This window comes from Priapulus caudatus, unplaced genomic scaffold (genome assembly GCF_000485595.1).
Source record: "Priapulus caudatus unplaced genomic scaffold, Priapulus_caudatus-5.0.1 Scaffold1441, whole genome shotgun sequence".
NCBI lineage: Eukaryota > Metazoa > Priapulida > Priapulimorpha > Priapulimorphida > Priapulidae > Priapulus > Priapulus caudatus.
The window spans coordinates 12901-29302 of NW_014578502.1; the positions used below are offsets into that span (position 1 = coordinate 12901).

Below are 16402 nucleotides of genomic sequence, written 5' to 3' on the forward strand. Positions count from 1 at the left end.
CTGGTTCACTGGTGTTATCCCATAATAGACCGTCATCCAGTTTGGGAGAGGAGGGTGAAAACGCGCGTTAACGCAGCACTATATGCCGCGTGACAAACACTGGCCACGCAAACCGCGCGAGTTAATGTACCCTCCCGCTCGCACTCGCGACTCGTCGTTAGAGCGGTGACGTCACCGGTTGCCCATAATAACGTGGTACTCACAGGTCCTCGGAGCTGCCGCAGGGCCGCGGTAGACGCACGTGGCTCCTCAGTTTATCGGCGAGCTCTCTGCTATGTACCCCGGCATAGGGCGTGCCACCTGGTAAGCAAATCACGGAAACATGAGGAGCGACGTCGAACGGCGCCCGTCAAATATTATTACAAGTTGCGACTGTAGTCTGTTGAGTTTACGCATACACAGTGTGGTGATATTCTTTACAAAACTCTTGAAAATCTTGTAACAAATGTATCAAAAGTGTGGGATGTCACATGTGTCGAAAAATCAATGTGGAGGACAGTCATCCTTCTTCCATTGGATGTATTTCTGGACACGAACATATAGTTATCACTTGTGATATTATCAAATACACACCCATGGTGAATATCTCCCAGAGAACAACTCCAAATGACCAGACATCGCTTCTAGTCGTAAAGGTCCTATTGCTGAGACTCTCTAACGACAGCCAGCGCATGTAGCCGCCATCCTAAAATACAGACACGAGATTTCCTCCTACCTTCTATTACAAACAACATCACCTCACCATTCTTCTAATTACACATTTGAAACGTAAATTCAACATAGTAACCTTTATTAACACACTGGACTGAAACACGTCTACAGGAAAAAAAACGTTTACTGGAATATTCATATAGATTCAGCAAGGAATTTTCTTCACCTACACCTGGTAGAAAACAGGAGGTGGAAGTTTCAAGAAGAAGATTCAACATGGCGCTTCGACCGTATCATCTCACCTGCTTCTGTGTGCTGTATCTACCGAGGCTATACTGTGCAATCTTAGGAATGCCTCTGTCTGTGAGACCTATATTACGAGCGGCCAGCTGCTGGTGTGTCACCTGTGGAGATGCGAGGAACAGACGTGAGCTTGTTCATTACATTACGAGAGGTGGGGGGGGGGGAAGTCCATTCCCAGTTCAAAATATTTCCAGTTTCACAGTTGCTAAAATTGCAATTTCGGTTTTCCTCCATATATATATATATATTTAAGTATATGTGGGTGTGTACGTGTGCGTGAGAGCGTGCGTGCATGCATGCATGTATATATAAATAAAATAGGATCACACTTCTACAGCATATCCAGTGGGACTGCTCCTCCCAAATCCTTCCAGGATAAAAATTACACTAACCCAATGACCCCCCCCCCCCTGCACGCTCTACATTACCCTGTTCTGCGACAGATGCTTCATTCCCTGGGCGACGCCCACCGCAATGATCCACAGCTGCTCGTCCATCAGCGTCGACACGCGACCTCCGGTCTTGGTGTTGGTGCGCGTTGAGCGCAGTTTGTCACGCAGGTTGGGCACGGGAGCGTGCTCCAGCACCGCATACGTGCACTCTGAAACGGTGCAGAGCGGGCATCGCGTAAAAACCCAAGACATCGCTGCGAAGGCACAGGGGGCGTCGCGAAAATCCGAGACATCACTGCGACGGCGAAGGGGGCGTCGCGAAAACCCGAGACATCGCTGCGACGGCGAAGGGGGCGTCGCGAAAACCCGAGACATCGCTGCGACGGCGCATGGGGCGTTGCGAAAACCCGAGACATCGCTGCAACGGCGCAGGGGGCGTCGCGAAAACCCTAGACATCGCTGCGATGGTGCAGGGGGCGTCGCTAAAACCCGAGACATTGCTGTGACTTGCAGCAGACGCAAAGGACAGGACAGGACGAATTGCAGTGTACAGTAGCCACGCGCGCGATTTTATAAACGTGTCGACGATGATGACTGATTGCAGATTTTGGGTTAAGAGGTTTGGGTTAATGCTGACAGGGAGAGCCATTTCTTCGATGAATTGCATCACGCGTGTATGTGTATCAACCCCAACAGAGCACACAATGGCTTACAATATCAGTATAAAATAATGCCATCTGACCCATCCAAATGGGACGATTGACATAAAGCACTAGATAATCGTTGTTGTAATACAGCATTTCAAAGAACAATGCTTATTAACGAAATTTTACAACACAACGAGACAAGTTGTCAGTTGCTATGCTAGCATTTCTCAACAGTGCAGGATAAATTGTGCTTTTAATATAATCTCGCTTTTGCTTTTGACATAATTTCGCTCATGCTTGTGATATAATCTCGCTTTTGCTTTTGATATAATCTCGCTCTAGCTTTTGATATAATCTCGCTCTAGCTTTTGATATAATCTCACTCATGCTTGTGATATAATCTCGCTCTAGCTTTTGATATAATCTCGCTCTAGCTTTTGATATAATCTCGCTCTTGCTTTTGATATAATCTCATTCATTTTTCCTTATGCATATAATCTCACTCTAGCTTTGATATAATACCCGCTCTTGCTTTTGCATATAATCTCGCTTCATTGCCTTGATATTAATCTCGCTCATTGCCTTTTGATATTAATCTCATTCATGCTTGTGATATAATCTGCTCTAGCTTTTGATATAATCTCACTCATGCTTGTGATATAATCTCACTCTTGCTTTTGATATAATCTCGCTCTTGCTTTTGATATAATCTCGCTCTTAAATTGCTTTGATATAATCTCACTCATGCTTGTGATATAATCTCGCTCTAGCTTTTGATATAATCTCACTCGTATCTTTTGGCATATAATCTCGCTCGTAGCTTTTGATATAATCTCGCCTCTAGGCTCTTTGATATTAATTCTCGCTCTTGCCTTTTGCTAGAATCTCGCTCTGCTTTTGCAGCTATATCTCGCTCATGCTTTTTGATAATAATTCACTCATTGTGCTTGTGAATTAATCCTCGTTTCTAGCTTTTGAACATAATCTCCGCCTCTTTGCTTATTGATATGAATCTCCGCTCCTTTAAATCTTGCTTCTTGATATCAATCCTCACTCATGCTTGCTGATATAATCTCGCTCTAGCTTTTGATATAATCTCACTCATGCTTGTGATATAATCTCGCTCTTGCTTTTGATATAATCTCGCTCTTGCTTTTTTTTTATATAATCTCATTCACGCTTGTGATATAATCTCGCTCTAGCTTTTGATATAATCTCGCTCTTGCTTTGATATAATCTCAGCCTCTATGCTTTTTTATAATCTCGCCTCATTGCTTTTGCATATAATCTCGCTCTTCCTTTTAATATCTTGCTTTAGCCAAGGCTCGCATCGATGCTCGGCTGGAGTGCACTCACCTGGCTGTCTCGGCTGATGCCGAGCCAAGTGCGGTGCATGTTTCGCGATGTTTGCCCAAGGTCGTATCATCATCTCTGAGTCTGCGAGAGGAACACTACTCTTCATTGTCGGATGCTTGGCTCGTCTCTGTATGCGGCAGAATAGCGCGCCATAGCGGTCTACCAGTTCTATACTTAATCTTCACGCTTCCATACTCGTAGCATCGGCTCTCTAACCAATGCCACAATAATACGCCATGAAACATTATCTATACAGGCATCTGTTTCAATCACTAGCCACGAGGCAGAATCCACGCGCACATCAGCGCTCACATAATATGATTTCATTATCAACCTGTATATATAATATATAATAATATATCATATATATATATATATATATATATATATATATATATATATATATATATATATATATATATGCTCATTACATCAGTATTTATGTTAGATATTACGATAAATCTGACATAATTATACATCATATCAACGTATATATACGTCATTACACTGTCATACATCATATTCATGTAGATTTGCTTACACAAATCTACATAATATACGTCATTATAAAACGTCACCGTAACATCAAAAGTGTGAAAAGAAATCGTTTGGACAGCTTCACTTCTGACCGCGAGCACCAGGTACACCGTCGTCTTACGTTTTGACAGAGGCCCACGAGATACCGCCGTCACGCCGCGCTACCCGGCTGTTCGCCACCTTCGCCTTCTTTCACCTCGCCCGAACTTTCCCACACCCAGCTCGTCCGCTGCCCGAGACGCAGCGCTCATCCTGCGGTATCAGCTCAGCCACTTGCGTCCTTCGAGCGCGCTGTAGAAGGTCGTCGCGCTCGAGCGTGTCGTCGCTCTGCCAAGAAACACAAGGGCTGTCATCTCGCCTTACGCGTCCTGCGTAGCAGAGCGGCTGCCACTGGTTTTTACGTTAATTTGGATCGCGGCGAACGCGCGTGCTGGGCACGCGGCCGCACGGTCCTGAGCCTCCGTGTCCAGTCTTCGAAAATCTCTGAATCCTACACCTACCCTAATATATGTCACCCTGATCCTACCAACTACTCTAATCAAAACTACCCTGATCCTACCACCCACCCTGATCCTACTACCTACCCTGATCCTACCACCTACCCTGATCCTACCACCTACCCTGATCCTACCACCTACCCTGATCCTACCACCTACCCTGATCCTACTACCTACCACTGATCGTACACCTACCCTGATCCTACTAACCTCCACCAACTCCTGATCCTATAACCACCTACCCTGATCCTACCATCCACCGTGATCCTACCACCCACCCTGATCCTACCACCTACCCTGATCCTACTAACTACTCTAATCACAACTACCCTGATCCTACCACCTACCCTGATCCTACCACCTACCCTTGATCCTACACCTACCCTGCATCCCTACATTCCACCGTGATCCTACCAACCTACCCTGCATCTTACCACCTTTACCCTGATCCTTACCACTACCCGCTGATCCTACCATCCACCGTGATCCTACCACCTACCCTGATCCTACCACCCACCCTAATCCTACCACCTACCCTGATCCTACCATCTACCCTGATCCTACCACCTACCCTGATTGCCTACCATCTACCCTGGATCCTACCACCCACCCTAATTCCTACCACCTTAGCCCTTGATCCTACCATCTACCCTGATCCTACCACCCACCCTAATCCTACCACCTACCCTGATCCTACCACCTACCCTGATCCTACCACCTACCCTGATCCTACCATCCACCCTGATCCTACCACCTACCCTGATCCTACCACCTACCCTGATCCTTAACACCTACCCTGATCCTACACCTACCCTAGATCCTACCATCTACCCTGATTCCTCACCCACCCTGATCCTACCACCTACCCTGATACTACACCTACCCTCGATCCTAACCTACCTATCCTACCTATCCTACCGACCGATAATCCTATACCTACCCTGATTCCTACACCTACCCTGATCTTGACCACCCACCCTGATCCTACCACCCCACCCCTAATCCTACCACCTACCCTGATCCTACCACCTACCCTGATCCTACCACCTACCCTGATATTACCACCCACCCTGATCCTACCACCTACCCTGATCTTACCACCTACCCTGATCCTGCCACCCACCCTAATCCTACCACCACCCTTGATTCCTTACCACCCACCCTGATCTACACCCCCCTAATCCTACCACCTACCCTGATCCTACCACCTACTCTGATCCTACCACCTACCCTGATCCTACCATCTACCCTGATCCTACCACCTCCCTAAATCCTACACCACCTACCGATGATCTACCACCACCCTGAATCTGACACCCACCCTAATGCCTCCACTACCCTGATCTGCCCATCCACGTTGATGCTACCACCTACCCTGACCTTACCACCACCCTGAATCCTACCACCTACCTAATCCTACACCTACCTGACCTACCTACCCCTACGATCCTACCACCCACCCTAATCCTACACCCACCCTGATCCTACACCTACCCTGATCCTACCTACCTGCACCTTCTCCACTGATCCTGACCACCCACCCTATCCTACCCACCTACCCTGATCCCTACCACACACCCTAATCCTACCACCTTCACCGCTGATCCTCACCACTCCCTGATGCTACCACCCTACTTGATCCTACACCTATCCCTATCTACCACCCACCCTGCATCCTACCACCTATCCTGATCCTTACCAACTACTCTAATCACAACTACCCTGGCTACTACACCGTACCCCTATCCTACCATCCCCACCCTGATCCTTACCACCTACCCTGATCCACCACCCTACCCATATCCTCCACATACCCTGCATCCTCGACCACCCCACCCTGATCCTACCACCCACCCTAATCCTACCACCTACCCTGATCCTACCACACACCCTAATCCTACCACCTACCCTGATCCTACCACCTACCCTGATCCTACCACCTACTCTGATCCTACCACCTACTCTGATCCTACCACCTACCCTGATCCTACCACCCACCCTAATCCTACCACCTATCTTTATCCTACCAACTACTCTAATCACAACTACCCTGATACTACCACCTACCCTGATCCTACCACCCACCCTGATCCTACCACCTACCTTTCGATCTACCACCTACCCTGATCCTACCACCCACCCTGATCCTACCACCCACCCTGATCCTACCACCTACCCTGATCCTGCCACCCACCCTAATCCTACCACCTACCCTGGATTCTACCAAACCTACCCTGCATCCTAACCACCCGAACCCACCCTGCATTCCCTACCTGATCCTGCGCACCCTATCCTACCACCTACCCTGATCCTACCACCCACCCTAATCCTACCACCTACCCTGATCCTACCATCTACCCTGATCCTACCACCCACCCTGATCCTACCACCCACCCTGATCCTACCACCCACCTTGATCCTACCCCCTACCCTGATTGCCTGCACGCTCGTGGTGCGAGTCAGCTCCTGTTCGTCCAGCTTCGGCCGCCGCTTGAAGTAGACGAGGCGCAGAAAGAGGTAGATGAGCACAACGGCGAGCAACGCGAACAGCAGCAACCCGATCAGCCCTCCCAAAATCTTCACTCCTCTCTTGCTGTCGCCGCCGGCCGGGGAGGCACCGCCGCCGCCTCCACCTCCATCCACGGCCCGTCCTCCGCTGCTGCCATCTGTAACGACGACCAGGCGTGAATGAGCGACAGGATTCCCCTCGGGGATTTCAGATGTGTTGGGTAATCGGGGGAATTTATCCCCGGATGTCGATTGGAGTCGATTACGCATGTTGTGACAGGTTTTTGACAATAGCGTCTACTGCTTGGGACGACAACTTGAACCACGTGTCTGGTCACGCACTCACCTACGACGAGAGGTACTTTGTCATTCTCCTCCTCTCTGAATGCACTGTATGCAACCTTGGTGATCTATAACAGCAAGCAACAACCATGTATGATTTATGTTGATGCTTAATACAAAGCATGACAGGTATCTTTGATTGGGCCATGAAGGCAGCACATTGTTACCAAGGCTTTCATATAGTCAAATGCAAAAATATGATCAGATGGCCTTGATGGCTTGACTATAATTATTACATTTACATTATGTGTTTGTGCCTGCGTGCATGCATATAGGCATTTAAACGCACCATTTCTTTTTGTATACATACCCCTTCTTGAGAGCTGACAGCACCAAAGATGGCGGCATAATTCTTGGATGGGTCGAGAGGTCCATTAAAGAATCCACCGTACGTCAGGTAATCTCCGATCGTGAAGTAGCTTTTCAACTTCATAACGTCTAGCTTGGTCAGGTTGGCAGCTGGTAAGATCAGAGGCAACAGGTGATATTAGGGCACGGTCACACAAACTGTGAATATGGGTGGCTCCAAACAGACATGGGCAATGTCAGAGGTCAGCCACTCTGAGTCTGTGCATGGGAAGGACAATGTGGCACTAGCGAGTCAAGGATACAGTACATACCCCAACTTGGGTGGTGAATAATAAGTAATCTAAATCAAATTTTAAATATATCTTGATTCAGATAATAAGTTAAGGCTCCTGCTCAATAGGAGAAAAGTGATACTTTCACTCAGATATGTAATAATAGAAAGTATCACACCTACAAAGGTACATTTAGAAGTGTTTTTAATCGGGTAGTATATAAGAAGCGATCTTACTCAGATAGTAAGGCAATCCCATGGCCGGGGCATTATTGTAATCCAGCAGCTGGGCTGGATCAAACTGCACGGGTGAGCTGATGTCAAATACCACCACATGGTACCCACTGAAATACACACACACACACACACACACACACACACACACACACATTTTTATAAGCATGCATCATGACCAGGGTTCGAATTTTAGCTGAAAATCTAGTGGACAGCACTTCAGAAAGTTGGTGGTCCTGCACAAAAGTTGGTGGTCCGCTTATTTACTAGCAGTGAGTAACAAAATAGTATACAAAAATAATCATTGGCATCAACAGCATACATGTAACTGAGAGTTGGTCAAATAATATATTTCAACTCTAGGAATGTCGGGGGAGCTTCTGGGAAAAGGTTTACTTTCATTTTTTGCCTCCCCAGTCCTCGGTACCCCCATGCATAGATCAATGGTGCCGCACATCCGCAAAGTCACAAGTGCCTAGAATCTTGATGAAATAGAAGTATATACAGTTTACATTGCTTCTAGATATCTAACTGAATAAAAATAGTCCACTTTCTGCATAAAGAAAATTGACGAATTCAGTTAACAGCTTTGATTACGTGATTGTCAGGTGTCACTGGTCGTGCCCTCACTCCCCACGATAACCCCTGCGACATATGAACTTATTGTTATGAGGTTATAAAAACACTGAGCTACGCTACATGCCGCAATCGATTTCTTTGACTGTCACGAGGTTTTGTGCGTGTGGCGAATCATGCGTTGAGGGAGTTCATGCCCTCGGCTCTAGATGTTTTAGACACACCGTCTACCTTCAAGAACGGAGCATATTAGAATGCCCTCCCGGTTACAAGTCTGTCTAAACTGCCGTTGCAATAACCGTAGTATTTCAGCGTAATATGAGGGGAAAAAGTGCTGGTGAGGAGGACCGGCAGTTTTGTAGAGTTGGTGGCCGAAGCAAAAACTTGGTGGCCTCGGCTCTCCGGGTCGGCACTAATTTCGAACGCTGATCATGACACTATGACACAACCTGAGATATTTAAGAAATATGGTTAGTGAAAGAAGTCTGACTATGTTATAAAACAAATAATACTGGTCTGTCGCGAGTCCAGATGATGTTGCTACCTGGTGGCATGTCTGCTAAATACATACAAAGCTGGGCCTCACATAATAACAATGTCTTATCTTCAGGGTGACATCATTGGCAATATAGCATCTCTGGCACAGGCAGCTGTAGCATATTACAAGATCACAGAATAAAGTTTTCGTTACTATGCTGACCATAATTCGTGCTGCCCCATGTGCAAACTTTCTGCAGAAAATAGTTCTCAAAAACATGTTTTAGAGTCAATATAAGTGTATGTCGTACCTATCAATTTATCTAATTATTATATATATATTAGTAAGTTAACTCTAGGAAATAAATGACAACAATGCTACTGCTTTACACAACTGGTGGAGTGGTGACTTTCACCCCATGACCTCAGCTGACCAAAAGATCATACATCGATCTTCAGTGACATTACCACTGCTGAAGTGGAGTAAGGTCACTTAGGTGAGGAGATTAGGATATGCTGAGTGCCACTTGCAGTTGCGGCGCAACTGTAGGACTTACGTGATTGGGCCATTGATTGAGTATGCAGGTGGGAGATAGATGGTCATCGACTTCTCAACACGCTCCGTTATCGTCGGTGATGGTGGCTTGTTCGGGTCTACAAAGCACAGAACAGATGTACAGATCACATGATACCGAACGATATATATACTAGGGGTTGGGGGAATGGTTATTTTTGGTACGCGGAATTAGACAATTATAGTTATCCGGGAACCGCAGGAAAGCTGAAATAGCAATTTTAATTAACCGGGAACTGGCAAATGGCTTATTTATTTTAAAATCTTGAAAACTAGGAATGCCCCCCTTCCTATAGGAAAACATTTTGTGCACTGGTGAATTTAAAACCAACATGCTGAAAACAGTGTCAATCATTTGTTTTCATGAATATCGCAATATTACGACAAGTAGCTACGTGTCACCAACTCACTACACCCTATAATATGATGTCAATACGTTATAGACTACACAAATTTCAAATTAAGACAAGACAAGACAATACTGTTGCTTTATTCAAACCGATCGAAAATATAAAACTAAAGTAATGGTGACCTGCCTGGGCCATTCACATAATGCCTACTAGTGGCACGCTACGGTAACACAACCCATGGCTACGAGCTACGAGAGGCATTATATATATATATCAGGGGTTAATAACGACAAATTGTCATCATGTCATTTGTCATTGTCATATGTCATTTTGTTAATTTGTCATTATTAATCCCTGATATATATATGTGTGTGTGTGTGCGTGTGTATACACTGTCATATGTAGCTTCCCCCGAGCGAACCCACCTCCGATGAGCGTCCAGATGTTGCGCATGAGCGGGTTGCCGCGGCCGGCGTCGTTGCGCGCCATCACGTTGATGACGTACTCAGTGCCCGGCAGCAGGTTGGCGATGCTGTAGGTGAACGTGTTCGGCGGCACCGTGTACGTCACCGTGTACTTGTTCACGTTGGGCATCACCAGCGGGTTGTAGGAGAACACGGGCACCGCCGACATCTGCGGGGGTGAATAAGTATTGGGAATACTTGTCCAATTGGATGTCGAAACGTTTACGGTACGTTTAAATTCTTGTTCGGTTAAAAAGAACTTATTCATTTATTAGATTATAACAAACAGATGAACTTAATTCACAGTATGGAATACTGTTTTCAGATATCGCTTTATTCATTCTAGGATGACATCACAAATGACGGAGATCTGTAACACGCAAAGTGATTAACACACAACAAGATATGTAACACACAGTACATTACTCTCTACGGGGAAACAAACACGGGGGAACGTGGATGACTCATGCTGCCATCTACGGTGCTGTCAGGTATCAAGAAGGGGAACGTATACACGATTGTACATGGCATAAGAAAAAGGAACATGATCTTTATATACACACACATATATATATATAGATAAAACTAGGAATACCCCCCCTTCCTATAGGAAAACATTTTGTGCACTGGTGAATTTAAAACCAACATGCTGAAAACAGTGTCAATCATTTGTTTTCATGAATATCGCAAATATAATCTCGCTCTTGCTTTTGATATAATCTCGCTCTTGCTTTTGTTATAATCTCGCTCTTGCTTTTGATATAATCTCGCTCTTGCTTTTAATATCTTGCTTTAGCCAAGGCTTCGATCATGCTCGGCTGGAGTGACTCACCTGGTGTCTCGCTGATGCCGAGCAGTGCGGTGATGTTCGGATGTTTGCCAAGTCGTATCATCATCTCGAGCTGCGAGAGGAACACTCTCTTCATGTCGATGCTGCTCGTCTCTGTATGCGGCAGAATGCGGCCATTAGCGGTTACAGTTCTATACTTAATCTTCACGTTTCATACTCGTAGATCGTCTCTAACCAATGCACAATAATAGTGAAACATATCTAACAGGCATCTGTTTCAATCACTAGCACGAGGCCAGATCCACGGCACATCACGTCACATAATATATGTCATATCAACGTGTATATATATATATATATATATATATATATATATATATGTCATACATCATATTTATGTAGATTATTACATAAATCTACATAATTATACATCATATCAACGTATATATACGTCATACACTGTCATACATCATATTCATGTAGATTTGTTACACAAATCTACATAATTATACGTCATATAAACGTCACGTAACATCAAAGTGTGAGAAATCGTGGCTTCATTTGCTGACGCGAGCACCAGGTACACGTCGTCTTACGTTTGAGAGGCACGAGATCCGCCGTCACGCCGCGTCCCGGCGTTGCCACCTTCGCCTTCTTCACCTCGCCGAACTTTCCCACACCCAGCTCGTCCGTGCCGAGACGCAGGCTCTCCTGCGGTATCAGCCAGCACTGGTCCTTGAGCGCGTGGTAGAAGGTCGTCGGGTCGAGCTGGTCGTCGTCGCCAAGAAACACAAGGCTGCTCATCTCGCCGTTAGCGTCCTGCGGTAGAGAGGGTGCCACTGGTTTTTACGTTAATTTGGATCGCGGGGAACGCGCGTGCTGGGCACGGTCCGCACGGTCCTGAGCTCGGTCCAGTCTCGAAAATCTCTGATCCTACCACCTACCCTAATTACTGTCACCCTGATCCTACCAACTACTCTAATCAAAACTACCCTGATCCTACCACCCACCCTGATCCTACTACCTACCCTGATCCCTGGCCACCTACCCTGATCCTAAGCCCTACCCTGCTAGACTCCCTGACCTACCATCCTACCCTGATCCTACTACGCTACCCTGATCGTACAACCTACCCTGATTCCTACTACCTCCTACTCCTGATCCTAAACCACCTACCCTGATCCTAACATCCCACGTGATCCTACGCACCCACCTGATCCTACCACTACCCCTGATCCTACTAACTACTTCTAATCACAACTATACCCTATCCACCACCCTACCTGATCCTAATCCTACCATACCCTGATCCTACACACTACCCTGATCGCTAACCATCCACGCGTGATCCTACCACCTACCCTGCATCTACCACCTACCTGATCCTACGCACCTACCCCTGATACCTGACCATCCCCTTGATCCTACACTACCCTGATCTATCCACCCACCGGCTAATCCTACCACCTACCCTGATCTCCACCATCTACCTGATCTACCACCTACCCTGATGCGCTACGCATCTACCTCTGATCCTACCACCGCATCCCCTAATCCTACACCTACCCTTGATCCTACCCATCTACACCCTGATCCTACCACCCACCCTTTCAAATCCTACCACCTTAACCCTGATCCTACCAACCTACCGCTGAGATCTCCATCCTACCCTGATCCTACAGCACCCACCCTGATCGCACGCATACCTACCCTTGAAGCTACCACCTACCCTGATCCTACCACCTACCCTGATCCTACCACCTACCCTGATCCTACCATCTACCCTGATCCTACCACCCACCCTGATCCTACCACCTACCCTGATACTACCCCTCACGCGCTTGATCCTACCACCTACCCCTGATCCTACACCTACCCATGATCCTACTACCTACCCTGATCCTACACCTACCCTGATCCTGACCCACCTACGCGCTGATCCTACCACCGCACCCTAATCCTACCACCTAACCCTGATCCTCCACCTGATCTACCCATACCCGATACCCCTACCACCCTACGCCTGATTTACCAACCCTACCTGTCTGCACGACCCATACCTAACTCACTACTACCCTGATCCTACTCAAAACACTGACTCCCCCTAGAAATCGTTGCCACGCGCAGCCAATACGTACCACACTACTGATCCTACCACCCACCCTGATCGTACACCTGACCCTATCCTACCACCTACCTACTGATCCTATCACCTCTCGACTCACACTCCCTATCCCCATCTACCCTGCATCCTACACCACCTAAGCCCTACACCTACCGACACCTACCGACCTACACCGCACTGAATCCTGACACACAACCCTAATTCCTACCACCTACCCTGATCCTGCCATCCACCGTGATGCTACCACCTACCCTGACCTTAACCACCGCCCTGATCCTACCACCTACGCCTAATCCTACACCCTACCCTCACCCTGACCACCCACCCTAATCCTACATCTCCACCGATCCTGGACTCCCTACGCACACGCTGATCCTACCACCTAGCCTGCATCCTACTACCCGCACCCTGATCCTGACCACCCACCCTAGATCCTCACCACCTACCCTGATCCTGACCACACACCCTAATCCTAACGCTACCCTGATCCTACCACCTACCCTGATTGCTACCACCCTACTCAGATCCTACCACCTATCCCTATCTCTACCACCCACCCTGATCACTACCACCTACCCTGATCCACAACTACTCTAATCACAATAACCCTGCATACTACCACGCTACCTCTGAATCCTGACACCCGCCCACCACTGATCTACCACCTACCCTGATCCTACCACCCTACCAGATCCCTACCACAGTACTCCTGCATCCTGACCACCCCACCCCTGATCCTACCACCCCCCTAAATCCTACCACCTACCCTGTCCTACCCAACACACCCTAATGCCTACCACGCTACCCGATGACGCTAGCCCCATACCACCTGATCCTACCCACTACTCTGATCCCTACACACTACTCTGATTCCTACCACCTTACCTGATCCTAACCACCCACCCTAATCCTACCAACCTATCTTTATCCTACAACTACTCTAATCACAACTACCCTGATTACTACCACCTACCCTGATCCTACCACCCACCTGATCCTAACCACCTACCCTGATCCTACGCACGCTAACCCTGATCCTACACCCACCCTGATCCTACACCCACCCTGTATCTACCACCTACCCTGATCCTGCCACCGGCACCTAATCCTACGCACCTACCCTGATTCTACCACCTAACCTAGCCACCCCCACCCTGATCCTACCACCTCCCTGATCCTGACCACCTACCCTGATGCCTGCCACCCACCCTAATCCGTACACCTACGACCTGATCCTACCATCTCCCTGATCCTACACCCACCCTGAATCCTACCACCCTGATCTACGCCCACCTTGATCCTACCCCTACCCTGATTGCCTGCACGCTCCGTGGTGCGAGTCAGCTCCTGTTCGTCCAGCTTCGGCCGCCGCTTGAAGTAGACGAGCGGCGCAGAAAGAGGAGATGACAGCAACGGCGAGCAACGGCGAACAGGCAGCAACCGCGATCAGCCCTCCCAAAAGATCTTCACTCCTCTCTTGCTGTCGCGCGCGCCGGGGAGGCACGCCGCCGCGCTCCACTCGCCATCCACGGCCCGTCCTCACGGCTGCTGCCATCTGTAACGACGACCAGGCGTGAATGAGCGACAGGATTCCCTCGGGGATTTCAGATGTGTTGGGTAATCGGGGGAATTTATCCCCGATGTCGATTGAGTCGATTACGCATGTTGTGACAGGTTTTTTGACAATAGCGTCTACTGCTTGGGACGACAACTTTGAACACACGTGTCTGTCACGCACTCACCTACGACGAGAGGTACTTTGTCATTCTCCTCCTCTCTGAATGCACTGTATGCAACGCTTGGTGAACTATAACAGCAAGCAACAACCATGTATGATTTATGTTGATGCTAATACAAAGCATGACAGGTACTTTGATTGGGCCATGAAGGCGCACATTGTTACAAGGCTTTCATTAGTCAATGCAAAAATATGATCAGATGGCCTTGATGGCTTGACTTATAATTATTACATTTACATTATGTGTTTTGTGGCCTGCGTGCATATGCATATAGGCATTTAAAACGCACCATTTCTTTTTGTATACATCGCCCTTCTTGAGAGCTGACAGCACCAAAGATGGCGGGCATAATTCTTGGATGGGTCGAGAGGTCCATTAAAGAATCCACCGTACGTCGGTATTCTCCGATCGTGAAGTAGCTTTTCAACTTCATAACGTGTCCTAGCTTGGTCAGGTTGGCAGCTGGTAAGATCAGAGGCCAACAGGTGATATTAGGGCACGGTCACACACAACTGTGAATATGGGTGGCTCCAACAGACATGGCAATGTCAGAGGTCAGCCACTCTGAGTCTGTGCATGGGAAGGACAATGTGGGCACTAGCGAGTCAAGGATACAGTACATACCAACTTGGGTGGTGAATAATAAGTAATCTAAATCAAATTTTAAATATATCTTGATTCAGATAATAAGTTAAGGCTCCTGCGTCAATAGGAGAAAAGTGATACTTTCACTGCAGATATGTAATAATAGAAAGTATCACACACTACAAAAGGTACATTTAGAAGTGTTTTTTAATATCGGGTAGTATATAAGAAGCGATTTACTCAGATAGTAAGGCAATCCATGGCCGGGCATTATTGTAATCCAGCAGCTGGCTGGATCAAACTGCACGGGTGAGCTGATGTCAAATACCACCACATGGTACCACACTGAAATACACACACGAACACACACACCACCACACACATTTTTATAAGCATGCATCATGACCAGGGTTCGAATTTTAGCTGAAAATGCTAGTGGACAGCACTTCAGAAAGTGGTGGTCCTGCACAAAAGTTGGTGGTCCGCTATTTACTAGCAGTGAGTAACAAAATAGTATACAAAAATAATCATTGGCATCAACAGCATACATGTAACTGAGAGTTGGTCAAATAATATATTTCAACTCTAGGAATGTCGGGGGAGCTTCTGGAAAAGGTTTACTTTCATTTTTTGCCCCCCAGTCCTCGGTACCCCCATGCATAGATCAATGGTGCG

General features: G+C 47.3%; 1 protein-coding gene across 1 annotated transcript in view; it reads right to left on the reverse strand.

Moving 5' to 3' along the window:
- Nucleotides 1–499: 499 nt before the first annotated feature.
- The window catches only part of LOC106816642 (putative tyrosine-protein kinase Wsck), a 29189-nt gene continuing 13286 nt past the window's right edge, over nt 500–16402 (reverse strand). The window contains exons 5-15 of the mRNA XM_014821267.1: nt 10450–10657; nt 9658–9754; nt 8051–8157; nt 7544–7692; nt 7238–7301; nt 6796–7049; nt 4094–4213; nt 3350–3476; nt 1383–1555; nt 954–1055; nt 500–685 (exon numbers count right to left, since the gene is read on the reverse strand). Of these exons, the coding sequence (XP_014676753.1) occupies nt 500–685; nt 954–1055; nt 1383–1555; nt 3350–3476; nt 4094–4213; nt 6796–7049; nt 7238–7301; nt 7544–7692; nt 8051–8157; nt 9658–9754; nt 10450–10657 (1587 nt within the window). The remainder of the gene's footprint in view (nt 686–953; nt 1056–1382; nt 1556–3349; nt 3477–4093; nt 4214–6795; nt 7050–7237; nt 7302–7543; nt 7693–8050; nt 8158–9657; nt 9755–10449; nt 10658–16402) is intronic.